We start from the raw sequence: 27,780 nt of genomic DNA, 5'->3' as shown, positions 1-27,780 counted from the left end.
TGCGGTCGATGTATCGGTCTGTCGTGGTGAAGAAAGAGCTGAGCCGCAAGGCGAAGCTCTCGATTTACTGGTCAATCTACGTTCCTACTCTCACCTATGGTCATGAGCTTCGGGTCATGACCGAAAGGACAAGATCCCGGATACAGGCGGCCAAAATGAGCTTTCTCCGCAGGGTGGCTGGGCGATCCCTTAGAGATAGGGTGAGAAGCTTGGTCACCCGGGAGGAGCTCAGAGTAGAGCCGCTGCTCCTCCACATCGAGAGGGGTCAGCTGAGCTGGCTTGGGAGACCCCGGGGAAGACCTAGGACACGCTGGAGGGACTATGTCTCCCGGCTGGCCTGGGAACGCCTTGGAAGAGCTGGAGGAAGTGTCTGGGGAGAGGGAAGTCTGGGCATCTCTGCTTAGACTGCTGCCCCCGCGACCCGGCCCTGGATGAAGCGGAAGAAGATGGATGGATGTAATACAATATTGCTGTAAACTGCGATGCTGCTCCTGTCATTGTAACGTCAGACCATTATCTCTTGCTTCTGCTGCTCACCAACTTTAAGTTTCTCAGGGGCACATATAATTATATGTAATTTCCTTCATCTAAATGGCAGCCATATCTACGTTCCATTTTTATGTTTTGTTACTTCATTTTCCACTGTTCAGATCCTTAGCAAATGAGCCAACAAAATCCGACGTTATACCTACGGTTGCCAAATTCAGTGATAATGTAGACCCAATCACCCGCACACTCCACATAAAAACCGCTCACTATCATTAAAAGTATCCCCATTATGCAGGAAACTTACCCATTTGGCAACGCTGACTACACTCCCATGGTCACAGATTGCTCGATCATACAAATGCATTATGTTTATCACTTTACTGTCAGCCTAACAGTATGTAGCAAATTATTCAGAATATTATTTCATTCTGCTTGCTATATATTTTTCAACCATTAAGATAATGTACACGTCTTGCAATGCACCCATCCCACCCATTAAAGCTCCGCCTCTGCTCAAAGTATACACCGTTCACTCGAATTTCGAAAATGTACGGTAATACCCGAGAGGCAGAGACCTCTTGAGCCACATAGTTGTGTCCTCTAGGTGGCAGAGTACTGTTCTGGATTTTCCCAGAACGGACTAAGCTCCAGCTGGATGCCTCCTCAAATAACACTTTTAGACTTTGCCGCTAGGTTTTGTGGGTATTATGACGCCTCCCAATTTCGGTCTATTCAGTGTCAACCAACTTGGCAACAAGTTGATACATGTGGCTTACCTGTACTGCATGTAGCGGTGGCTATCGTGTAATACCATAATACAAATATAGTTGGTTACAACATAAACAATGCCTCCGAAGAAACCAGCTCAACCGGCCGCCGGTAGTAAAAAAACGCAAGAAAAGAAGAAAGAAAAGATCATTGAGGTGAGACCGCTAGATGAGTTATGCTAAGCTAGTTTACGGAGCTACATGTAAAACATTACCTAGATTAGCTAGCCTGTTAGCAAGCTACTGTACGTAGCCATAGTACTGGTATCCGGCTTACTAGATAACCTAAATGAAAGCGGTTAACGTAGTTAGCGCGAGAACATATCAAAACACACAATTAATAATGTTTAAAGTATGTAAATATTTGCTGTTGTTAATAACATAGTGATCTAACTAACGTTATTTTATATGCAAACCCCGTTTTAAGAATGTGCTAATGGTTGTTAGCAAGCTATCTTGCGTTAGCATGATGTACCCATAGCTAACTGGCTAGCAAGTATTGAACTGACTCGCCGGTACAGAATCTAACTTATGTAGCTAGATAAAGCTAAAGTCAGTACAGAAATCGAATGAACGTTACCATTTGGTAGATAACTACTGTAGCTTGCTAAGTTATCATTTGTCCAAGCCAAGATGGGGTTTTTTTTACGTTGACGAAATTAGTAACAGTAGAAGTTGAACCAAATCAACCATTGGTAAAACGGATTAAGGGTTACTGTAACTACCTAGGTACCTACTACAGTACCTAACGCGATAGTTCGTTCTCAATAATCCGTGTGTTTCAGAGGTTTCCGCCTGATATGAGCTAACAAAAAAGCCCGTTTGTTTACCACGTCCTTGTTTAGTTGCTGATATGTTTGTGTTATCTGTGTAGGACAAGACTTTTGGTTTAAAGAACAAGAAGGGAGGAAAACAGCAGAAATTTATCAAGAATGTCTCTCAACAAGTCAAGCAAGTTCCTGGTAGTAAGGTAAGTGTCATCAGAGGCCTATGTTATAAAGTCGTATATTTCAATATGAATCAATTAAATATGTGTGAAAGAGAATAAAAACAACTTGACTCAATTGCAGAACGGTATTTTATCTTTTTTTGTATTTTGATCTTTTTTTAATGCAGTTTCGTAGATTCAGTTCAGACTATGTGCCTTATAATGTCCCATCCTGAAGTGCAATAACAACCCTCCCAAAATTCCCTCTGAAGTTTTCTCTGATAATGGAATGAGTGTGAAATGTCAGTGTGCATTGAATTGCCACACTGTCTGTCATGGGGTTCCACTAGATTCCATAGTCACAAAAGATTGCAGGAGCCTGAATGATTCTAGCTACGTTCAAGTTCTTACTCCGCACCAAACTGAGCTGAAAAATGGAGACAGACTGTAGTTTCAGCTGCGCCTTGGGTGAATGGAAAAACTGATGGAACCGTGAATTTTTACAATAAGAACCAGCACAAACCTGCTGTGGGAAAGCGGCATTAAACAGCAAAGATGAGTTGTAAGCTCTTATCAACTAGAAGATTTAAAATTGAGAGTATATACACTTTTAAACTAAATTTAGTGATCTGTTTCATCAGCCTTGTTTTACTTGTTGGTAATGAACCGCTGTTGTGTTCATTTTATAATTCTTAGGCATATCTTACCACAACCTCCATGAGTCTGTATTGAACGATCGCAGATTTTCTTTTAGCCTTGGTACCTTTGCATCCTTAGTATAAGATATCTGTTTACTTTTTTGGGGGGAAACTAGTTAGGTAAATTGTTCCACTGACCATCTCGCCTCAGTGTTTCGCTCAAATTCACTGGGTGTTTTTTTTGTGTTATTTCATGTATAAAGTGTCATTTAGAGTTTTAAAAATGACTAATACATTTGAATTTTTAAGTTTTTTCTTGTATCTGTATCAATCCTATAATAATGTGTGTACAGTGTATACCTTTGATTTACACTAGATTTGTGTGGGACTACTGAAAATTGATTGTTGGACTCTAATTTAGCCCACTGCTCTAACTGAGTAGAAACTTAATTTCTCTTTCTTGAATTCCAATTAATGTCGGTAATTGTACATTCGGTAATTGTACATTCGGTGCAGTCTAAATTCAAATATACACCAATCAGCCATAACATTATGACCACTGACCAGTGAATTGAATAACACTTATAATCTTACCATGGCACCTGTCAGTGGGTGGGATATATTAGGCAGCAAGTGAACATTCTGTCATCAAAGTTGATGTGTTAGTAGCAGGAAAAATGGGCAAGCGTAAGGATCTGAACGACTTTGACAAGGGCCAAATTGTGATTGCTAAACGACTAGGTCAGAGCATCTCAAACTGCAGCCCTTGTGGGGTGTTCATGCTTTGCAGTGGTCAGTACCTATTAAAAGTGGTCCAAGGAAGGAAAAGCAGCGAACCGGCGACATGGTCACGGTGGCCAGGGCTCATTGATGCACTTGGAGTGCGAAGGCTGGACTGTGTGTTCCGATCCAAACGACGAGCTACAGTAGCTCAAATTGCTGGAAAGGTTAATGCTGGTACTGATAGAAAGGTGTCAGAACACAGTGCTTCACAGTTTGTTGCGTATGGGTCTGCGTAGCCGCAGACCAGTCAGGGTGCCGATGCTGACCCCTGTCTACTGCCGAAAACGCCTACAATGGGCACGTAAGCATCAGAACAGGACCATGGAGCAATGGAAGAAGGTGGCCTGGTCTGATGAATCACGTTTCCTTTTACATCACATGGATGGCTGGGTGCATGTGTCGCTCACCTGGAAAACATAAAACATACCCTATTCAAATTAATTGTATGTATTAAATGTAGGCTATGTAGCAAAATGAATTTGAAATAATGCTTGTCCTTCAAACTTTGCTTTTGTCAAAGAATCCTCCATTTGCAGCAATTACAGCCTTGCAGACCTTTGGCATTGTAGTTTAAATTTGTTTGGGTAATCTGAAGAGATTTCTTCACCACACAAGTGGACCATCCTCGACTTTTGTCTTGTCTTTCAAATAGTGGTCCATTTCTTTTTTTGCACTGTCCTCTTTGTCACTCTCTTTTCCTTCTTCATCGGAATGTAGCAGCATCGCAAACTCCCATTCCCTCCCGGTCTTTTTCTGTGGCGATACTGCTTGCCTTCAACTTTATCAATGAACTTTAAAAGTGTGAAGAATGGCCACTCTTTTAAAACTGGGTATTTCTAAAGAGTCTGCCACCTCTCCAAGTCTTTGTGGCTCTCCCCCATCACTTTCATTTCAAGCCCCTAGGCCTGCAGCTCCCAGTCTTTTGTAATGAAATGGGCAGTGACTGCCATGTAGGCCTCCATTCCCACTGATGTCCAAATGTCTGTTGCTACCATAGTCATTTACAACACTAAGAATGTTTACACAGTATAAAGAAAAGCAAAACTTTTCTTTAGGAGACAAGGACATTTCTAAGCTCCCCCAAACCTTTGAATGGTAGTGTATGTAATTTCTGTGCTAAATCACTTTCTATACCGTCTTACAAGCGGCGTATGTGTACCAGTAGGAGATCATGATAAATAACAATTATTATTTGCCCAAGTTCTTGTATACAACCTTGTAATTTAAAGTCTGAATAGGGCTGTTCCGACTTATTTATATATTTACAGAGATTCTGCTGATCTCTGGACTAATTAACTAGTCAAAGTTTAAACAGTTTTCCCCAAAATACACACACATGATATGTTTGAATAAAACATAGTTGTTTAATGCTTTAGTCAAACAAATCAGTGGTATTGACTTGACCAGTGTTTCCCAACCAGGGGTACCAGGCCATTCCACATAGGGGGTATCTGAGAACTCATAATTCCATAGGCTTACTTGTAAAATTAACATAAGGTAGTATTTCAGAGGTACTCGGAGCAGAAGAATATTCTGTTGGTGGTACTGTAACTGACAGAGGTCGGGAACCACTAGACAAGACCACCACAATAAAAAATAAAAAAAAAAACACTTCTCAACCTCACTCACAGCAGCTGGCCTTGCCTGATTTGGCCACTATGAAGTTACTGCTCGTGGTTTACCCAATGATGACATGACATCATCTTCCGCTTATCCGGGGGCAGCAGTCTAAGCAGGAATGCCCAGACTTCCCTCTCCCCAGACACTTCCTCCAGCTGACCCCTCTCGATGTGGAGGAGCTGCGGCTCTACTCTGAGCTCCTCCCGGGTGACCGGGCTTCTCACCCTATCTCTAAGGGATCGCCCAGCCACCCTGCGGAGAAAGCTCATGACCATAGGTGAGAGTAGGAACGTAGATTGACCGGTAAATCGAGAGCTTCGCCTTGCAGCTCAGCTCTTTCTTCACCACGACAGACCGATACATCGACCGCATTACTGCAGAAGCTGCACCGATCCGTCTGTCAATCTCCCGTTCCATCCTTCCCTCACTCGTGAACAGGACCCCTAGATACTTAAACTCCTCCACTTGAGGCAGGCACTCTCCACCAACCTGAAGTGGGCAAGCCACCCTTTTCCGACTGAGGACCATGGCCTCGGGTTTTGGAGGTACTGATTTTCATCCCCACCGCTTCACACTCGGCTGCAAACCGTCCAAGTGCATCCTGAAGGTCCTGGCTTGAAGGGGCCAACACGACAACATCATCCGCAAAGAGCAGAGACGAAATCGTGTGGTCCCCAAACCTGACACCCTCCGGCCCCTGGCTGCGCCTAGAAATTCTGTCCATAAAAATTACGAACAGAACCGGTGACAAAGGGCAGCCCTGCCGGTGTCCAACATGCACAGGGAACAAGTCTGACTTACTGCCGGCAATGTGGACCAAGCTCCTGCTTCGGTCGTACAGGGACCTGACAGCCCTTAGCAAAGGACCCAGGACCCCATATTCCCGAAGCACTCTCCACAGGATGCCGCGAGGGACACAGTCGAATACCTTCTCCAAATCCACAAAACACATGTGGATTGGTTGGGCAAACTCCCATGAACCCTCCATCACCCTGTAGAGAGTATAGAGCTGGTCCAGTGTTCCACGGCCTGGACGAAAACCACACTGTTCCTCCTGAATCCTATACCCAATGATGTAGATTTTCAATGGGCTTCAGAAATTTTGTTTGAAAATTTGTGTTCTCATTGATGTTTCTGAAGATCCAACATTCACCTATGCAGCCTGGACTGATCATAGTTTCTGCTGCTTCCTCGCACGCATGGCAAACTTTACACTGAGAGATTCTGAGTCTAATAACATTACTAGAGAGAAGCTGTCAACAAATTGTGATTTTCTTTTTTCAGTTCACATTTAGTTATTTATTTGGCAATGTTAACACTTCCATGCGTCTTATGTTGATATTGGGCCTACACCTGTACTATATTTTTCAAGATATTTATTTTATACTTTCTAAATAAAAGAAAACATTTGAAATTATATCCGTTTGACCTTGGTAGTTTGATTTCTTTTTAAACCAGCCATATTTATTTTGAAACCACTTAGAACATGTACTTAAAATTGCTTTATGTTCAGATTGCAGTTCATTCCCCATTCTCACAACCTAAGAGAAAGTTGCTATTGATGTTAAGCTAAACTAATTTTAGCAAGTTACAAGTTATTAGGCCAGGAGACTGGGAAACTTAATTTATTACTAATTACTAACTAGACACTTTTCCTAGGTTGGTGCTGAAGGGGACAAGAACAAGAAAAGTGACAAGAAGAAAGAGTTGGAAGAGCTGAATGAGCTGTTCAAGCCAGTGGTGGCTGCTCAAAAGGTTGCTAAAGGTGAGGATTGACATTTCTTAATCTTAAATACTCAGCTAAAACATTTCCTTTTTCAGTGTTGTTGGGCGGGTTAAAATAAGTTTATTCCAACATTTGCACATTAGCTGTCGTTAGACTGTGGCATTGGCTAAATCTCAAATCACATACATGTACTTCACAGGTGATAGTGAAATACGTACTGTTTAGTATATAGTAAACTGTATGCTAGTATTGCGAGCACAGGCCACACTAGAGGGCGTTGGGCCCTCATGGAATCTGTTTCTGACAGTTTGTTCAGAAACATGCACACCAATAGCCTGCTGGAGGTAATTTTGTATGTCTCTGGCGGTGCTCCTCCTGTTAACGAAAGAGCAGCTCACCTCGTATAACGGACATCCCTGTCCATCTCTCCTGGTATCTCCTCCATGCTATTGAGGCTGTACTGGGACACAGCAAACCTTACGACCGCATGTATGGATGTGCCATCTTGGAGGAGCTGTTCTACCTGTTTAATCTGAATGGGCTGCAGGTACTGCCTCATGCTACCAATAGTGACAAGGACTCTAGCAAAACGCACAACTAGAGATGAATCAGTCAGGAAGTATAATGAGAGAGCAATTCTCTGCTGCCACCACTTGGAAAACTGTTCCCTTTTTCGGGATTGTCCTGCTCTTGCCTCTCCACTTGCACCAAACCTAGGGATGTGCTTGACAAAAAATTTCACTATCGCTATTTCCTCAGCTTTTGTTGTCGAGTAGTCGACCCCACCCACATGTGCCAAAAAGAGGTACTAAATGCAAAAAAAAGAATGTACATTTTAATGTTACGCAGTAAATTCAAATTTTTTTAAAAAAAAAGTAGTTAACAAACTCTAAAATGTTTGTATAAACTATTAGGCTGGATATACTTTTAGAAATGCCATAATAGCAGCAAATAACCTAATGCATAGACCTGTCAAGTCGTTAGTATTTTATATTAAGTGATTAATTTCAAATGGTTGTTACAAGCTTTTCCATTAATTTAAATTGCCACACATTCTCTCCCATTAATTGGCACAGAGATATGTATGAATTGCCATACATTAGCTAATGTCTTTGTGTCAATATTTTCTGGCCATAACAGAATACAAAATGTTAGACCATCTAGCCAGCTATTTTAGTTGGACTGCATACTCTCACGTCTCTGACTGACTGACAACTCCTTGTTAAATAGCGTAGTGGTAAGAGATGTGGAACTGCAACCAATAGGTCCCGTGTTTGAATCTTGTTACAGTCAAATCAAATTATGCATTAGGATATGTTCCGGATGAATAAAAACGTTGCTAGCTACAACCTTTAGTAGCTGCGTTATAGTAAGCCTAAAATAAAGCTGTTCATGGTTATATTGCAACTATTTCTTGTGGATTTTCTAAGTATGTATCCATGCATGCTTTTCTGGTCAGGATAGACAAAAACCTTGCTGGCTACAACCTTCAGTAGCTACGTTATAGTAAACCTAAAATAAAACTGTTTATATGGTGACTATTTCTTCTGGAGTTTCGAAGTATGCATCCTATATTTTTGGAGTAATATATGCTAGACGATTCTCTCTTCTTTTCACTTGACGATAGTCAGTTAATCGGTTGGTGATGTTAGTGCGTGACAACATTATGTTGAGATGCTATACCGACACTGGGCAGACATATAACATTTCTGTAGTGGTTAAAGACGCAGTCACTTGTGAGAGACCCGGGTTCGAATCCAGTGAGGGCAACAATATTTATCACTTTTAATTGCGGGCCGGCTGAACCAGGCTTGTCTGGTTCCTTCTCTGATTTTTACAGTCCCTTAAACCTATACAGGTGCTGGTCATAAAATTTGAATATCATCAAAACGTTGATTTATTTCAGTAATTCCATTAAAAAAGTGAAACTTGTATAATGTATACATTCATTCCACACATACTGATATATTTCAAGTGTTTATTTCTTTTAATTTTGATGATTATAACTGACAACTAATGAAAACCCCAAATTCAGTATCTCAGACAATTAGAATATTGTGACAAGGTTCAATATTGAAGACACCTGGTGCCACACTCTAATCCGCTAATTAACCCAAAACACCTGCAAAGGCCTTTAAATGGTCTCTCAGTGTAGTTCTGTAGGCAACACAATCATGGGGAAGACTGCTGACCTGACAGCTGTCCAAAAGACGACCATTGACACCTTGCACAAGGAGGGCAAGACACAAAAGGTCATAGCTAAAGAGGCTGGCTGTTCACAGAGCTCTGTGTCCAAGCACATTAATAGAGAGGCGAAGGGAAGGAAAAGATGTGGTAGAAAAGTGTACAAGCAATAGGGATAACCGCACCCTGGAGAGGATTGTGAAACAAAACCCATTCAAGAACCACCATGCACAGACGTATGCGAGACATGGATTTCAGCTGTTGCATTCCTTGTGTCAAGACACAGTGTCAGAAGTGTCTCGTCTGGGCTAAAGACAAAAATGGCTGGACTGCTGCTGAGTTATGTTCTCTGATGAAAGTAAAATTAGCATTTTCTTCGGAAATCAAGGTCCCAGAGTCTGGAGGAAGAGAGTAGAGGCACAGAATCCACGTTGCTTGAAGTCCAGTGTAAAGTTTCCACAGTCAGTGATGGTTTGGGGTTCTATGTCATTTGCTGGTGTTGGTCCACTGTCTTTTCTGAGGTCCAAGGTCAACGCAGCCATCTACCAGGAAGTTTTAGAGCACTTCATGCTTCCTGCTGCTGACCAACTTTATGGAGATGCAGATTTCATTTTCCAACAGGACTTGGCACCTGCACACAGTGCCAAAGCTACCAGTACCTGGTTTAAGGACCATTGTATCCCTGTTCTTAATTGGCCAGCAAACTCGCCTGACCTTAACCCTATAGAAAATCTATGGGGTATTGTGAAGAGGAAGATGCGATATGCCATTTAGGGTTGTGGTCCTGGTAAAGACAATATCCCGAACTCCATGTCAGAATGGGAAAGAAAGGTGATTTGAGCATGGCATGGTTGTTGGTGCCAGACGGGCCGGTCTGAGTATTTCACAATCTGCTCAGTTACTGGGAATTTCACGCACAACCATTTCTAGGGTTTACAAAGAATGGTGTGAAAAGGGAAAAACATACTGTATGCAGCAGTCCTGTGGGCGAAAATGCCTTGTTGATGCTAGAGGTCAGAGGAGAATGGGCCTACTGATTCAAGCTGATAGAAGAGCAACTTTGACTGAAATAACCACTCGTTACAACCGAGGTATGCAGCAAAGCATTTGTGAAGCCACAACACACACAACCATGAGGTGGATGGGCTACAGCAGCAGAAGACCCCACTGGGTACCACTCATCTCCACTACAAATAGGAAAAAGAGGCTACAATTTGCACAAGCTCACCATAATTGGACAGTTGAAGACTGGAAGAATGTTGCCTGCTCTGATGAGTCTCGATTTCTGTTGAGACATTCAGATGGTAGAGTCAGAATTTGGCGTAAACAGAATGAGAACATGGATCCATCATGCCTTGTTACCACTGTGCAGGCTGGTGGTGGCGGTGTAATGGTGTGGGGGATGTTTTCTTGGTACACTTTAGGCCCCTTAGTGCCAATTGGGCATCGTTTAAATGCCACGGCCTACTTGAGCATTGTTTCTGACCATGTCCATCCCTTTATGACCACCATGTACACATCCTCTGATGGCTACTTCCAGCAGGATAATGCACCATGTCACAAAGCTCGAATCATTTCAAAATGGTTTCTTGAACATGACAATGAGTTCACTGTAACTGAAATGGCCCCCACAGTCACCAGATCTCAACCCAATAGAGCATCTTTGGGATGTGGTGGAACGGGAGCTTCGTGCCCTGGATGTGCATCCCACAAATCTCCATCAACTGCAAGATGCTATCCTATAAATATGGGCCAACATTTCTAAAGAATGCTTTCAGCACCTTGTTGAATCAATGCCATGTAGAATTAAGGCAGTTCTGAAGGCGAAAGGGGGTCAAACACAGTATTAGTATGGTGTTCCTAATAATCCTTTAGGTGAGTGTAAGAGTTTCCCTTCTTGAATGGAGTTACTGAAATAAATCAACTTTTTGATGATATTCTAATTTTATGACTAGCACCTGTACTTTCCAAACGAAACTACAATTAATATATAGACTAGCAGAGTTACGTTACAGTCTGCTTTAAATCAAACAAACCTACCGATGCATTCCAGTGAATAAAAATATCCTTGGAAGGAAGCTTAATAGGAATAAAAAATAAAATAAAATAAAAAAAAAACACAATCTGGCTAGCGCATCCATAGATGCAAGATCTTAACAAAAATGTTAAGAATTATTAGGCAATGTCCATATTATGATAATTTATCCTTGCATGTCCACACGCTCCAGGAGTAGACGAGTAGGCTTACGTAGTCTTTCAGGCCCGCAGCTGAGAGAACCCTTTCAGCCAGAAGGCTACAGATGATGCTGGGACGCACAGGTATGCTTTTGCTTGCCGTGATAATTTCCTGTACTTGGCCATTAACCAGCTTTGTTTAGTTTATAAGAAATGACCCATCAATTTCTGGCGCCAATTGAGTCAGTCAGTGGTTCAGTTTTATTTTTGTAACTTTGGAAAATTAGATTAACTGGTCGATAAATGCCATCCTTGTCAGTGTTGACAATTCAACTGTTTGTTCTCACCCCTAACCAAAACAGTTAACGTTGATTCACCATTGCTTATGCTTCCTAACTGGACATATCCCTGAGGTTTTGACGTATACTGTTTACTTAACGTATACTGTTACATTCCCACCTTGGGTGTTGCTTGTCTGAGGCGGAGACGTAAGGGTCCTTACGGGGACAGCAGCTGGGATGAACAGCAGCTGGAATGAAGTGCATGGCGAGGACGGTTCGAAACAGGCTTGTAGGGTCAGGGCTGAAGTCGTGCAAAGCTAGGAAAAAAGCCCTTCATCCATGAGAAGCAAAGAAGAGCCAGGCTGAACTTTGCAAAAGGATTGCACTGTAGAGGAATAGAGTAAGGTGTATCTTCCCTGACGAGTCAAATTTTCAGCTTTGCCCAACACCTGGTGGTCTAATGGTTAGATGGAGACCTGGAGAGGCCTAAAAGCCGCAGTGTCTCGTAACCACTGTGAAATTTAGTGGAGGATTGCTGATGAAAACCAAGGCTGGAATTGGCCAGATTTGTGAATGACGCATGAATCAAGCCAATTCCAAGGTTATCCTGGAAGAACACCTGCCTCCTTCTGCTCAGACAAAGTTCCCCGTCATTGGGAATGGGTTTTTCCCGCAGGACAATGCTCTATGCTACACAGCCGGGTCAATCAAAGTGTGGATGGAGTACCACCAGATCAAGACCCTGTCAGCCCAATCTCCAGACCTGAATCCCATTGAAAACCTCTGGAATTTGATCAAGAGGAAGATGGATGGATGGAAGCCTTCAAACAAAGCCTAGCTACTTGAATTTTAGTGCCAGGAGTGGGATAAAGTCACCCAACAGCAATGTGAGAGAGCATGCCAAGACGCATGGACGCTATGATAAAAAAATCTGGGTTATTCCACCAAAAATGTCTCCGTCCACTTTGCCGACCGCCAGACCAGTAAATGGACATCTACCGACTGCAAACCACCCCGAAACATGGCCTAATGCAGACAAGTTGACTCCAAAAGCATGGGTGTTAGGGACGCAATGGGGTAACATGCATGAGCCCTTGTACCATACTCATACCTCCACTGCATAATAACAAAAGTGTAACTGTGAAGTCCAAGTAAAGCTGTTTTCTAATTATGAGTACATATCTTATTAGTGGTAGCTAAATGTTCTGTTATTTCATGACGATTTCATTTCTTCCCATTTTGATACAGCCAGCTCCTAAATTTGCAACTGGCTGTATGTAGTAACATTGCTTTACAGTGGTTTGAGTGCTATATAAAGGGGCTGTGAAGTTTTATTATTAACAGTACTGTTCAAAACATTTCACTCTAGCATATTGTTGCAAAATAGGGAACTTAGCAGTCGTAAGGACAAAGCTTCAACAGGCGTACCAATATATTTACAAAGTTGGGACACTTCAATCAATCAATCAAAATGTATTTATAAAGTGCTTTTTACAATAGCAGTTGTCACAAAGTGCTTTACAGAGACACCCGGCCTTAAACCCCAAGGAGCAAACAACAGTAGTGTTGAATTTCAGTGGCTAGGAAAAACTCCCTAAGAAGGTCGAATTTTAGGAAGAAACCTAGAGAGGACCCAGGCTCAGAGGGGTGACCAGTCCTCTTCTGGCTGTGCCGGGTGAGATATTAAGAGTCCAATTGGAATAATAAATACATTTCTCTGGGCTAAATCCAGAGTATATTTGATTTTAGACTAGGTCAGATGTATGACCAGGTGGACAAGGACAGGAACAGCAACGGTCCCCCCAAACCAGGTAATCCGCAGGTGTGGACCAGGACCTCATCTCCTTCTAAAATTTAAAATTGGAGGAAACTGAGAAAAGTTAGTAGTACATCCCTCATGTCCCCCAGCACAATAATATAGCAGCGTAACACCTTGGAAACTGAGACGGGGGGGTCCGGTGACACTGTGGCCCTACTCGGGGGAGGCCCCGGACAGGGCCCAACAGGCAGGAAATCAATCCAACCGCATTGCCAGGCATCAACCAAAGGGACACCCACCAACCGCAACCCCCCACTTATTGTGATGGGTGGTCATGTCCAGTACACACACTCCAAGTGTGTTGGAATAAATGAAGAAATCTGAGGTGGAGGGTATTTTCTTGAGTATGTTGTTAAAGGTTTTTTCTGTTCTTTCACATTTGCAATGGTTTTTATGGGAACTGCTGTGGTTATTTGTGGGGTACACTGCGTACCTAACCCATGGAGAAGGTTCTATTGCAATGTCTTGTTTTGGCCTGTCACTAAAATATGCAGAATTAAGGATTCGGTCTTCAAAACCAAATGTCTCCTATCAGGTGAAACTGGAGAAATAACAAGGCCAGTAAATGCACCTGTTAATTATGTGAATGATCACTTATGGGTAACATCCTCTGTGATTTCAATAATCATAGAGAAAAAATTATCTTCTGGTCTGTGGTGTTGCTTTATACACTGAACATGAATATAAACAACTGGTTAAAGTGTTGGACTTTTCTTGAGCTGAACTGAAATCTTAGATTTTGTATGCACCTCTGTATTACCATGTGTCATGTGAAATTCAAAGTTTAATTTTAATAGACTGACTTCCTTATGAGCTATAACATGGTAAAATATTGTAATTGTTGCATTAATATCTTTTGGTTCAGTGTAGGTGAAAAGAAAACAGTTGGAATTTGCTTAGATTTGGTTCAAAAAATTTGTTTGAAAAGCAGTTTTTTGGCACAACCCTGCCAATATAAATCTGACTAACTTTGGTCCTTGCCATCAGATTAAAATGGTCAGCACACAGGTTCCAAAGCCACGTTGTGCCGCAATCTAAAATTCCCGAACACTGGAAAACAGTTGTTGCTGCTTTGGAAAGAGTTACAAAGCCGGTAAGTTGGTTTTGTCTTCCACCAAACCACAGTCAGCCATATTGTTAAAATTAAGGACCTTTGGGACAGTATTGAATCTATTTTTGTTTTAGTAGTGAATTGTCCTCAGCAAGGATGCCCTGTCAAAATTAGCAAGGTGTAAAATCATCCAGGAAGTCGCAAAGAACAAAATCCAGGGATCTGCAGGTTTCGTGACTGGGTTCAGAAAGCCTCTAGTCAAAATTGGGATTCATGGCAGAGTAGCAACATGGAACCCACTGCTCACTGAGAAGAACATGAATGACCATCTCGGGTTTTCCAAAAAGCACCTGGATGATCCTCAAGTTCTGGAACAATGCATCATGGACAGATTAGTCACGTGTACGTTTTTGGGCTACTTGGTCCCTTTCTTGTCTTATGAAAACACTCAACACACATTAAGAATCTAATTCCAAAGGTTAAAGCATGAGGCTTGTAGTGTCTTTGAATGGGGATGTGGTGTGGTGTTTGGGGATGTGGTGCTGCATCAGGACTTGGACAACTTGCCGTCATTGAATAAACTATATATTCTGCTTTGTGTCAGATAATTCTACAAAAAACGAATTTGGCCTAACTCATTCAGATGCTAAATGCTGAACTCGTAGTGTCTGTCAAACCAAGTAAATAAACGGAGGCTCCCTGACACATATATTCTGAATGTTTTTTTGTTTTTTTTTTAAGAATCGTGTTGTAAATTGCATTGTTATATATGGTAACCGTAATTTGAATTCATGTTGGAATACCTGAATGCTAACATTATTTTGTGATCTTCTGTCTTAAGAATTTGTAGCCTTTTATTTACATCTGAGACATTTGCCCTAATGTATTGCATACTAAAGGAACAGGGTAGAACAGAATAGAACCCAATAGTTAACTCCTAAAAATGAGTTGTTGCCATCCTCAAGTCATGTGCTCCTGAAACTTGTTTGTATTGCAATAAAAGTAAAAAGTTAATTTACTGTGATAAAGCGTTAGTCTTAAATGTTTAATAAACTGTTATAATTTTTAGACAATACCACCCAGCCCTACCTTATCCCATCCCAGGATGTTTGTTTTTACCTGCGTACACCCAAAAGGTTTTCTTATATCCAGGATATGATTAACCGCCCAATACTACTTATTACCTTTTTCTCTTAACTGTTTGCAGGGGTGGACCCAAAGTCTGTTCTGTGTGCCTTCTTCAAGCAAGGCCAATGTACCAAGGGAGACAAGTGCAAGTTTTCCCACGACTTGACACTCGAGAGGAAGTGTGAGAAACGCAGCCTCTACGTTGACAAGAGAGATGATGAGCTTGAGAAAGGTCAGTCTTCTAAACTGAATGGCAATCACTATAACTTAAACTACTGAGCGTGTAAATGTATTTAGCTTATACATTTTGCTAGAGATAACATTTAGGCCCAAAATGCACCGAATGAACACAAAGTTTACAATTCTATACAAATGGTTGTTTAGCATAGAATAATGAGATGGCAGGGGTTTTGGGATGATTCTACTTCCCGTCTGCTGGAGGATCATTTTATGAACAGTGTGTGACCTGGGGTGAGGGTCGTCATGTAGGACTCTTCTCACCTGCATTTGTGGGAGATGATGGTCCAAAGTAATTCGAATACTTCAGTCGCACAATATTTGCTGTTTTATCTGTGACATTTTTTTGCTGATTTTCTATGGTGGTTATCAGCCGTGAAGAGATCTGACATTTTCGCTCTTGTTTTTTATAGACACTATGGATAATTGGGATGAGAAGAAGCTAGAGGAGGTGGTAAACCAGAAGCATGGAGAAGCTGAAAAAAAGAAAGCTCAAACCTCAAAAACCCAAATTGTATGTTTTTGAACATTCCTGAAATATGTAAGATTTATCACTAATATATTACGATATATTGCCCATAGTCTTATTTCTATTTTTATTATCTTTTAGGTTTGCAAGCATTTTCTTGATGCAATTGAAAACAACAAATATGGTTGGTTTTGGGTATGTCCAAGTGGAGCTGACACATGCATGTACCGCCATGCACTTCCTGCTGGGTTTGTGCTGAAGAAAGACAAGAAAAAGGATGAAAAGGAAGATGAAATCTCAATGGAAGAGTTGATCGAGAATGAGGTAGATTTTACCACTTTTACACTCGCATTAGATATTTCTGTCATTTGTTATTAGCCCATGTTAAACTTAAACTTTATTAATACTATTTTTGAAAGACAAACGTTGATCAGTACCATGTGGTGTTTTGCTTGATGCCATTGCCAGTACAGTACAAATGGGTGTTTTCATTGTTAATTTCCTTGTGACAAGCTAATTCTGTTACTTCGCAGTTACTTGGCAATAATGTGGAAATTAACACACATTTCCCAAAATAAATAATAATTAATGCATTATTCCCCTAAATCTGGTCATTTTATGAAGGATGCCACCATTTGTTGCAATAAAAGCAGAGTAGTTATGTTTAAAAAGGGTAGGCATTGTACAGTAGATTGCTAGCGACAGATCTCAATAATGAATTCCCATGGCCACAATAGGCAATAAGCAAGACTCAAATCAACTGCCATTTTAACTAGCCATATCTGAAAACATGTTAAAAATAAAATAAAACCTTGAACATTTATCTACATATCGTCTGATAGGAACATTGCTGAAAGCATTATCAGTTAAGGACAACCATAACTGTGTATAAAATGATCTTGTAGCACGATCGTTACAACATTGTGGCTTAGCTAAATTAAACTAAACATGAACAAATGCATTTTTCAGATCTTGCTCACTTGTTGTGCGCAATAAACAAACCTTGCTACTTATGATTTTTTTTTTAAACAAATCTTACTGACTTCGAGGTCCCCCCAGGTGAAGTGTTCATTTGATGTTTAGGATGATTTGGCGACTAACAGAAAAAAATTATATTGTATCGTTATCAGCGGTCTGCTCTTGGACCAAATGTCACCCGCATTACTCTGGAGACTTTCTTGGCCTGGAAGAAGAGGAAACGGCAAGAGAAAGTTGCCAAGTCAGAGCAAGACACAGAAAAAAAGAAGGCTGATTTTAAAGCTGGCAGGTCCTTTGGGGTGAGTTTTGATTTTCTCTACCAGAGATTGTTGCAAAGCGGGAAATCTTTGTGTTTACATATTGCAGTGTAAAAATGCTATATGAGTGGGAAATATAAAAATTCTAACATGAGCAATGTGTTTCGTTGTGTAGGTTAGTGGCCGCCAAGTGTTTGAGTTCTGCCCTGATCTTGCTGCTGACGATGATGAGGAAGCTGATGACATGAAATATGTTGAGGACGATGATGACGTTGAGGTAAGCCAGATACTTTTTTGGCATTACTGAAGTACCTTTAGCAGGGTTTTTCCTGGCTCAGAATGTGTCTTGGGGGGGTGACTATGCACGACAGTAAGCATGATCGGTCCGCGTACAGTAAAGGCAATGAGTTACCTTATTTTCTTGTTATTTCTGACCATTTGATGAACCGAAATGTCTATCATGCTGGAATAAAGGAAACCCCATAAACAAAACTGGTTAAAAAATTTATGTAATTACAAATTTGGAAGGGGGAGAGGAGTGAGTTTGAGGGACAGGGGTGTGGGTTTGGGAGAGGCAGTCAGTTGCAGAGGTCGCATTCTGCTTCAGAGCATTTCTCGCTCTTTTTATTTACTGTATAAAATGACCTGACAAGGCCATGTTAGTCTTTAGGACGATTAATTGAACATTTGTTTTATAATGTATTTTATAATGTGACGTTGACATTGTAACATTGTAATATCAAGCACATTGTGACATTAAGAAAGGTGCTATATGAACTTTTTTTTTATTGTTTTCAGTGTTTATTTAGTGTGCTGAAGTAAAATATTATTTATATAACACCTTTTTAAACACATGTAATAAATGCATAACAAGTGTATAACAAGAACATCCGCACAGAAAAGAAAAAGAGAATAAAAAAGCCGTAAAAACAGATGTTATCATTTATGACACACAAACACAACAAATACAGAGAGAATATAGCAGCCTGTCACCACCCAGATATCCCCAATTAGATTATTGTATATTATAGCATTTGGTCTGTTAAGCTTATGTGCACTTACCAACATTTGAGTTCTCCTCTATGTTGCTTCCATGCCGCTGACTGGAGGGGGCGGGGTCCCTATGCAGGAAAAACCCTGTTGTGTGGGCAATAGACCTGATGTAATTATCATAAGCATGACAGTGATACTGCTCTCGTCTCCACAGGTTGAAGAGGCTCAGGAGTTCCAAGATATTGATCTCACCAGGTTTGTTCCTAAGGAAGTCGACAACGCTGGAATAACTGTTGCTGCCGTTGACCGATTCACAAACAAATTGAAGGAAACCAATGGTGAGTGTTGCATTTTTTCCCCTGTCTGCCAAAAATATTAAGCCCATGTTAATCTTGATTGTATAGTATTACTTGCAACTTGTTTTTTTCTAAAATATTTCTTTCTATCCCAGAGTTCCTGCTGTTCAACTTTGCTGTTAGCCTTTTGAAAGAACAATTTAATTGAAATTGTCTTCAAATACACTCACCTAAAGGATTATTAGGAACACCATACTAATACTGTTTGACCCCTTTTCGCCTTCAGAACTGCCTTAATTCTACGTGGCATTGATTCAACAAGGTGCTGAAAGCATTCTTTAGAAATGTTGGCCCATATTGTTAGGATAGCATCTTGCAGTTAATGGAGATTTGTGGGATGCACATCCAGGGCACGAAGCTCCCGTTCCACCACAACCCAAAGATGCTCTATTGGGTTGAGATCTGGTGACTGTGGGGGCCATTTCAGTACAGTGAACTCATTGTCATGTTCAAGAAACCAATTTGAAATGATTTGAGCTTTGTGACATGGTGCATTATACTGCTGGAAGTAGCCATCAGAGGATAGGTACATGGTGGTCATTAAGGGATGGACATGGTCAGAAACAATGCTCAGGTAGGCCGTGGCATTTAAACGATGCCCAATTGGCACTAAGGGGCCTAAAGTGTGCCAAGAAAACATCCCCCACACCATTACACCGCCACCACCAGCCTGCACAGTGGTAACAAGGCATGATGGATCCATGTTCTCATTCTGTTTACGCCAAATTCTGACTCTACCATCTGAATGTCTCAACAGAAATGGAGACTCATCAGACCAGGCAACATTCTTCCAGTCTTCAACTGTCCAATTTTGGTGAGCTCGTGCAAATTGTAGCCTCTTTTTCCTATTTGTAGTGGAGATGAGTGGTACCCGGTGGAGTCTTCTGCTGTTGTAGCCCATCCGCCTCAAGGTTGTGTGTGTTGTGGCTTCACAAATGCTTTGCTGCATACATCGGTTGTAACGAGTAGTTATTTCAGCCAAAGTTGCTCTTCTATCAGATTGAATCAGTCGGCCCATTCTCCTCTGACGTCTAGCATCAACAAGGCATTTTCGCCCACAGGATTGCCACATACTGGATGTTTTTCCCTTTTCACACCATTCTTTGTAAACCCTAGAAATGGTTGTGCGTGGAAATCCCAGTAACTGAGCACATCGTGAAATACTCAGACCGGCCCGTCTGGCACCAACAACCATGCCACGCTCAAAATTGCTTAAATCACCTTTCTTTCCCATTCTGACATTCAGTTTGGAGTTCAGGAGATTGTCTTGACCAGGACCACACCCCTAAATGCATTGAAGCAACTGCCATGTGATTGGTTGATTAGATAATTGCTTTAATGAGAAATTGAACAGGTGTTCCTAATAATCCTTTAGGTGAGTGTATATCAGTCTGTATAGTTCAAACTATATCACTACTTGCACCTATTGCTCTATGGGCAAAATGAAAAAGATGCCTCCAAGGCACTACTGCTTCACATGTTTTTTTTTTCTTACTAATCAGCCAAACAAATTTGCAATATGAGATCTCACTAACTTATGCAAATTTTCTTTACTGGTTATTTATTGAGGCATCATTTGACCAGTAACAATAAGGTTGCTGGATCAAATTCCAAGCTGGCTAGGACGGGTGTAGGTAATTTTATGCTTGTCAAATTTTGTTGAAAGTGTCTGCTAAATTACTGTCCTTATTTTTTTCTGCTAAATTAGCTGTCTTTGCATATTAGTTTCTTATTTTAAGGGTTTTGGTCAGGGTTCCTCTTTCTGCAGTGCACAAGCACTTAATATTAGAGTTAATTTTGTCTTAGTATTTTGAGTCATATTGCGCCCCTGGTCAGTTCATTGCTTTGAGTGAAACAGAAATGTGTCCAACTTGACTATTGGCGCTTTTTCACTGCATGGTGCCAGCTCGACTCGGCTTGACTTTTTTGCTTTTTCACTGGCCAAAAGTTGGGATAGTACCTGGTACCAGATACTTTTGTGTTTAGTACCTGCTTCATCGAGCTGAGGCGATACCAAAAGGTGACGTGGAAATGCGGAAGACTTCTGATTGGACAAGAGTGACTCCAAACGTGTTAGCCTTCCAGTGTCTGAGAATGTTTTTAGAACGAGACGGTGCCTCTTTGTGCATCTGTGCCAGAAGTCCTTGTGTTGAAATGGGTTAATTTCAGTGCCAGTGCATAGGACCAGACTCGTAATTTAAGCGATCATATTTTCCCAAAACTCCTCTTGTTTTGGACCTGCGCACTGGCGTTGAAATCAACTCTTTATCCCTGTGAGACTAACTAAACACACTGTTTTTGTAACCTCTTTTTTCTCTGGGTTTTTCTGTAGGCTAACTGGCATACATTGCGCTGGTCAAAGTAGTTATGTCAAGCTAAACAGAAGCAGCCTACCAAGCTTTCTAACAATTTTTACTGCTCACGCATGCTTCCTCGCTACTACCAGTATAAACGCTGCCTTGTGTAGCCTACTGTAGGCTACTCTTGAGTCAGTCGGCGTGGTATTGTAGCAGGCAATTAATAAAGCAAATATTTATACCTTAATCGAGATGGAGGGTTTATCATAGTTTTTAAATGTGTTGGTGTTGAAATGGCAGTTTTCCTGTGATGTCACTATGGGCGGCAGGTACAAGGTACTATCGGCAGAGGATAACCAACCGAGGCGAGCTGTGTAGAGCCGAATCGAGATGGTACCATGCATTGGAAAAGCTCCCAAAGCGGTTAGAGGCGAGTAGAGCCAGTACAATGCAGTGGAAAACGCCATATGGCTGTCATTTTACACAAATATTATAACCCAAAAGATGTACTTACTCAAAGCGTGTGAATTGTACTGCTGCAAGGTAAGACCACTGCCTTTATATAATATTCATAGAATAGAAATGCGCCAATCGTTTACTCAAAACTTTCATAGGTCTGTTAGTGGATCTTAAATGTGAGGAATGTATTTGATAGGATTACAATGAAGCGGTTTTCCACCTAATATCATGCATTTCTATGATATAGATAGAGTACTTTAAATATCTAGATAAAATATATGATTTGACATTTTTCTGCATGTCTTAGATTTTTTTGCCCGACTGCATAAGCGGAGCTGGCCAAAAAGAGCGAATATCTCTTACTGCATGAGTGACTGACTGACTACCCCTTGTTAAATAACGTAGTGGTTAGGGATTCCAATTCCCATGCAGGGGACCGGTTTTCGAGCCTCGCCACAGTCCAAGCAAATCATTAGGATTTGTTCAGGATAGACACAAACTTTGCTGGCCACAACTTTCAGAAGCTACATTATTGTAAGACTGAAATATAATTATTTACAGCTATATTCCAACTGCATCCTTTTTGTGTTAATATACAGTAGATCACAACACCTTTCGCCGTAAAACACAGGACAAGTGTTTACCTCTACCTTGACACCCCTTTGTGATATAAAATAAATCTATTATAGTGTTAAATCTGCCCTGTTGTCCATGTCCACTTGAGCAGCTAATGCACACTAGAATGTCCTCCCCAATAGAAAAGCAACCAATAACAAGCAATAAATCTATTCTTTACGTATTAACATGTTAGATAGTTGACCATTTAAAAAAAAAAAAAAAAAAAACATATGTAGGATTTTAGCCTGTTTTTTTTCTATATATATTTTTTCTCTTTATATTACATATACAATGTTGTTGGGGACAGTAGCCTACATACCCTAATCTAATCGTCTTTTCACCAGTCATCTTTGTCTAACTCTAATGAAAAAAATCTGTGATTCTCTTAGATCTTCATCTGAAATGTTAAATGTTTTGCGGATTGGATGTAGTTTAGGCGTTATCAAGCTTTATTTAAATATTTTTACATGCTTGGGTGTAAAAGAAAACTGAGTTCCACTTGTAACATCTCTGACGTTGCGGAGATGTTACTCATCTCCGTGACGTCAGGACCGGTAAGGTCCTGTATGCAAGGTTGCCATGTGAAATCCCCACAAACGCTGTCTCTTTATACAACCCTATCTGTAAATCAACCCACCCAAGCCCATAAAAAATTGCCCAATTGTGGGGGAAGCCTACCTGTCTGGCAACACTGCCAATATGAAAATAATTTCCTCCTATGATCACATTTTCTGCAGTATATCGCTGCTAGGCTATTTAGCGAATGAGCGCAAATTTATGCTTTACCATGCAGACACACAAGGCGGTGTGAGATTTTGGGAAGGCAGTCGCCTTTGAGTTTTATATGCTGAACATTTTCTGAAAGAGGTGGTGTTTCCGTGATTGTTTAGTTTTTTTCACTTGACGAAAAAGTCAGTTATCTTCACCTATGTTGATAGTGATTGTATCAATGTAATTCACGAATGAAAGAAAAAGGAACGTTGTTGTGCCATGGAATGAAATGGCACAAAACAAATTGTGCGTTTAGGTTTGTTCAGTACAGACAAAAACCTTGCTGCTCATATGAATTGAGCAGTGTAAAGTTCATATTCTGTCTCATTAGCAATTTCCTCAATTCTTATGACTATTCCAATTAGTAAGTTAGTAGATAATAGTAAGCCTATTACTGGCTAATAAGCTGTTAAAACAGCCAGTGGCAAAAGCCATACAGTTCATAGATGCTATTTGTGGTGGAGGTAAAGTCAGTAAAAAACCTTAAAAAAAAAAGCAGTTTAACACTGCTTAAAGATAATAGTTAGTCTAAAAGTCATCCTATAATTCATTTAAAAAAGTTAGTCCGGAGTGGATGTAGTCATTTTTTTCCCTGGCTGTTATTAGCTTTCATAGCCTCATCCAAATTTATGAATGGAAACTGTTGGTCCCACTGCAGCAAAACTGCATTGCAAGTGGAAAACTACTCAAACACTTCAAACTACATTTAGTAATCTGTTAAAGCTGTACACTGACCAAACCAGTGGAATTTGGTAAATCCAAACCAGTACTAGCGAACAATTTCCTACAGCCATTTCACACAGCTTGTGTGCTTTGGCGATGATGTCATCGAGGTGGGAGTGAACTTTCACCTCGCATAGCTTCTGGAGGTTAGAGTTTCTCTAGCTGGCCCTTTATCCTGAATATTGTGGGTGGACTTTGGTTATATTTCTGTCAGTCTGGAAAATGGCGTGGTCGTGTTTTGTTTGCAAAGAAAGGATAGGGACCTGGGAGAGGAGACTTGATGTTTCACTTATTGCCATATAATTATCTAGACATGTAACACTTAATTCTACCATTGACATACGATTAAGTTAGATTTACAGGTATATTGACTCCTGTAAAATCTACTTAGGATGTTAGGTTGTGAAATCATATACATTTGTTGTCTACCATTTTCTGATTAGCTTTGTTGACATCAGTTGAATAGAAAACTTTAGCTTTGAGCTAAAGCCTCCAAGTCAACGTTTCTGCAACAAAAACAATGGACCAGACGGTAGGTTTAGATTCAAGGGGTTTAGCGGTTTTTTAGCAGGGTTTGACACTTTTTGCATTTTGCTAGTCATACTATAGATCATTCAAAAGCATACTCTTTAGTCTGATGTACAACAGGCCTAAACAATGCATTTTGGATGTACAATCAAGTTATGAGACTTAGAAACATAGTTGGCCAAAATACATTCATCAGATAAATGCCTGCCTTATCAGCAATGTTCAGCAAAGTATTGCAACCTAGATTACTGCTTGAATCAATACAGAAAGATAGCACTTTTGCCTATAAACAGATTGTCTGTTCAAAAGACATTGGGTATGGACTCGACAATAAAAAACAAAAAGAAACTATGGTTGACGAGACATTCTAAAACATCTTTAGCAAATTAATTTAAAAGGGTTTAGTTAACAACCATGTGTTTGTCTTGATAGGTTGGAAAATCACTTTTTGATGCTAAATGTAGTTTTTGCCGGACCGCGTAAGCAGAGCTGACTGAGTACACCTTGTTAAAAAGCGTAGTGGTTAGAGAAGCGGACCTGTACACTATAGGTCCCGAATTCGTATCTCCTCGCAAGCGAAGCGATGTACGCATTGAATTATTCCATGTAGATGAATAATTGGCTAAAACATTCAGTATCCAAAGAATTATTCCATATTGAAAACTTCGCTGGCTAAAACCGAAACCTGAAAATGTATACGGTTGTATTGCGATTGTTTCTGGCATTGGAAAGTTCTCATCTTCAGTATCGCTAGCAATTGCTAAATTCTTATGATTATTCCTAAGTTAGTAGATACCAGTAAGCCTTGAATCTCAAGAGGGCAATACTTTCTATTGTGGTCCGGCTGAACTAGGCTTGCCTGTTTTCTTGTTTCTTTGTTTACATTTGACTTCATTTTGTTAGGTGTCATCTTTACTGAAGCCAATATGTGTCCAAATGACAGACGCTGCTTTTTGCTTTGGTACAAGTTCACTCGAGTTTTGAGTTCTCCTCTGTTTTTAAGGAGAAAGTTTTAACCGGAAAAAACTAAATAACTTGGGAAAATCATGTCGGTTAGAGGATCTCATTAGCCTTCGGTTAGAGGACCTCATGTTCTGCTTGTTCAACAGTTGTTTGATAAATTGCTATTAAACACATTCAGAGAGGATTTGAAATGCAATTTCATTCAATTATTTTCATTTTGGCACTGGTGATATTCCTTTGGCTCTAGCTAAAACCACTTTGGGGGGGGACACCAAAAATTCCTCTATGCATGAAAAACCCTGTGAACCGGAGACAGGGTCATGGGTGCCCAAGCCCCATTGATGCACGTGGGGAGCTGGCCTGTGTGGTCAGCTCAGACCAAGGCTGACCCGTGTGGTCCGATCCAACAGTCGAGGTACTGGAGCTCAAATTGCTGTAAATGTTAATGCTGGTACTGATAGAAATGTCTGAACACCCAATGCATCGCAGTTTGTTGCGTATGGGGCTGCGTAGCCACAGACCAGTCAGGATGCCCATGCTGACCCCTGTACTGGTGCAAGCCCCTACAAATGGGCACTTGAGCGTCAGAACTGAACCGTGGAGCAATAGAAGGTGGCCTGGTCTGATGAATCAAGTTTTCTTTTACATCACGTGGATGGCCAAGTGTGTTTGCGTCACTTACCTGGAGAACACATGGCACCAGGATACATTATGGGAAGAAGGCAAGCCTGAGGAGGCCATGTGATGCTTTGGGGAAGGTTCTGCTCGGAAACCTTGGGTCCTGCCATTCATGTGGATGTTATTTTGACATGTACCACCTTCCTGAACATTGTTGCAGACCATGTGCACCCTTTCATGGAAACGGTATTCCCTGATGGCATTAGCCTCTTTCAGCAGGATAATGTGCCCTGCCACAAAGCAAAAATAGTTCAGGAATGGTTCGAGAAGTTCAAGGTGTTGACTGGGGCCTCTGAATTCCCCAGATTTCATTCCGATCGAGCATATATGGAATGTGCTGGACAAACAAGTCTAATCCATGCAGGCTCCACATCGCAACTTACAAGACATAAAGCATCTGCTGCTAACGTTTTGGTTCCAGATACTACAGTGCACATTCAGAGGTCTAGTGGAGTCCATGCCTCGATGGGTCAGGGCTGTTTTTGCGGCAAAAGTGTGACCTACTGTACACTATTTGGCAGGTGGTCATAATGTAATGGATAATCAGAGTATGTTTATAAGTGGCTGTTTATATATAAACTCTAACAAAAAACATTACAAGCTTGTATACACTGATGTCAAGGTCAGTTGACTGAAAGCTGGAAATACTCCTTTTTATTGCATTGAGCCTGAATGTGCAGAGATCCTTCCTTTTATGACATATTGTGGTTTTCACGGTGTGAAGTCTAGATTTATAGGAGATAGCTTTCCTTCCATGATGGGGGTAGGAATACATCTGTTATGAGAGGTTTTTGCATTTCCAACTTTCTCACACCTATATCATGTTCAGTGGTTTTATACGATATACAAATCAGAATTTTTGTTTAAGTAGTGTTTAATTAAAGTAATTTGACATGTCAAAGACTGCAACAATAGGATTCACTTTAATTATAATTTTCAAACTATTTACACAAATCAGCATATAACAATAACAATTGTCATGATGATTTCGCACTGAAAATGTACAAAATATCAACAATCAAACAGTTAAAATGAATATTTACATAAACGAGAGCATATTAATGTGGAACAACCCTTTTGATCAACTGTCTATGTGCAAGATATCAGCAATAAAACTATTAAAAATATAAGAGAACATTAATGTGCAACAACCATTTTGAATATCATAGCTACAAGATATCAACAATAGGGAAATTAGCTATTAACAAAATGTAAAAAGATTTAAATTTTTCTGTTAAGAACTGCCTTAATCAAGAATGCATAACTTATATAGAATATCTACAATACATACAAGCCTTTGTGTGGATGCATGTGCTACCTAGTACCAGTCTGGATCCTGGCCATAGCCCCATGGCTTCTAACTCGATCTTCATCCAGATTCTCTGCTGTGGTGAGCAGTTCCAGCGACTGACATCCAGGTCATAGGTAGGGAGTCAGGCTGCTGCCTCTGCAGAGATTAAAGGTTGAAAAACATGGGAATGTACACACTGGATAAATCACTGGGAATATGTACAGTGGGGAGAACAAGTATTTGATACACACGCCTTTGACTGAGATGTGATGTTTGACCATGTGCCTTGCATCCTCTTCCAGAAGATCAGCTGAACGGGGCTTGCGGAGGTGTGGAGAATATACACAATGGGAACGCTGAGACGCTCAACGAAGGGGACGCAGAGCCTGTGCCTGTGGATGAGAACCTTTTCACTGGTGAGGACCTGGACGAACTGGATGAGGAACTCAACACACTGGACCTGGATGACTGACAGAGGACCTCTAGTAGAACAGTGCCACATGGACTATGAATAAGAGATGACTAAGAGATTCAAAATAAAACATTTTGATGCTAAAATCTTGTCACCACTAA

General features: G+C 40.8%; 1 protein-coding gene and 1 long non-coding RNA gene across 3 annotated transcripts in view; one reads left to right on the top strand and one right to left on the bottom strand.

The window, feature by feature from the left end:
* LOC105007825 overlaps window positions 1-2,067 on the bottom strand; it is a 10,804-nt gene extending 8,737 nt beyond the window's left edge. The window contains exon 1 of the long non-coding RNA XR_827584.3: window positions 1,837-2,067. This is a non-coding gene — a long non-coding RNA (uncharacterized LOC105007825). The remainder of the gene's footprint in view (window positions 1-1,836) is intronic.
* LOC105007826 (zinc finger CCCH domain-containing protein 15) lies at window positions 1,181-27,780 on the top strand. 2 transcript variants are annotated; one of them, XM_013133100.4, is made up of 11 exons: window positions 1,181-1,412; window positions 2,131-2,226; window positions 6,885-6,990; window positions 15,669-15,821; window positions 16,240-16,340; window positions 16,437-16,619; window positions 17,426-17,572; window positions 17,706-17,807; window positions 18,738-18,861; window positions 19,637-19,693; window positions 27,510-27,780. In XM_013133100.4, exons 1-11 carry the CDS (start codon window positions 1,335-1,337, stop codon window positions 27,677-27,679), a joined length of 1,317 nt encoding a protein of 438 aa, XP_012988554.1. In that variant the 5' UTR covers window positions 1,181-1,334; the 3' UTR covers window positions 27,680-27,780. The 2 variants fall into 2 exon arrangements, with proteins under 2 accessions (XP_012988554.1, XP_010865188.1); XM_010866886.5 differs by lacking the exon at window positions 19,637-19,693 and having other exon boundaries at window positions 1,184-1,412.

Source organism: Esox lucius, chromosome 22 (genome assembly GCF_011004845.1).
Source record: "Esox lucius isolate fEsoLuc1 chromosome 22, fEsoLuc1.pri, whole genome shotgun sequence".
NCBI classification, from domain to species: domain Eukaryota; kingdom Metazoa; phylum Chordata; class Actinopteri; order Esociformes; family Esocidae; genus Esox; species Esox lucius.
This window is presented reverse-complemented; position numbering and strand designations above follow the sequence as displayed.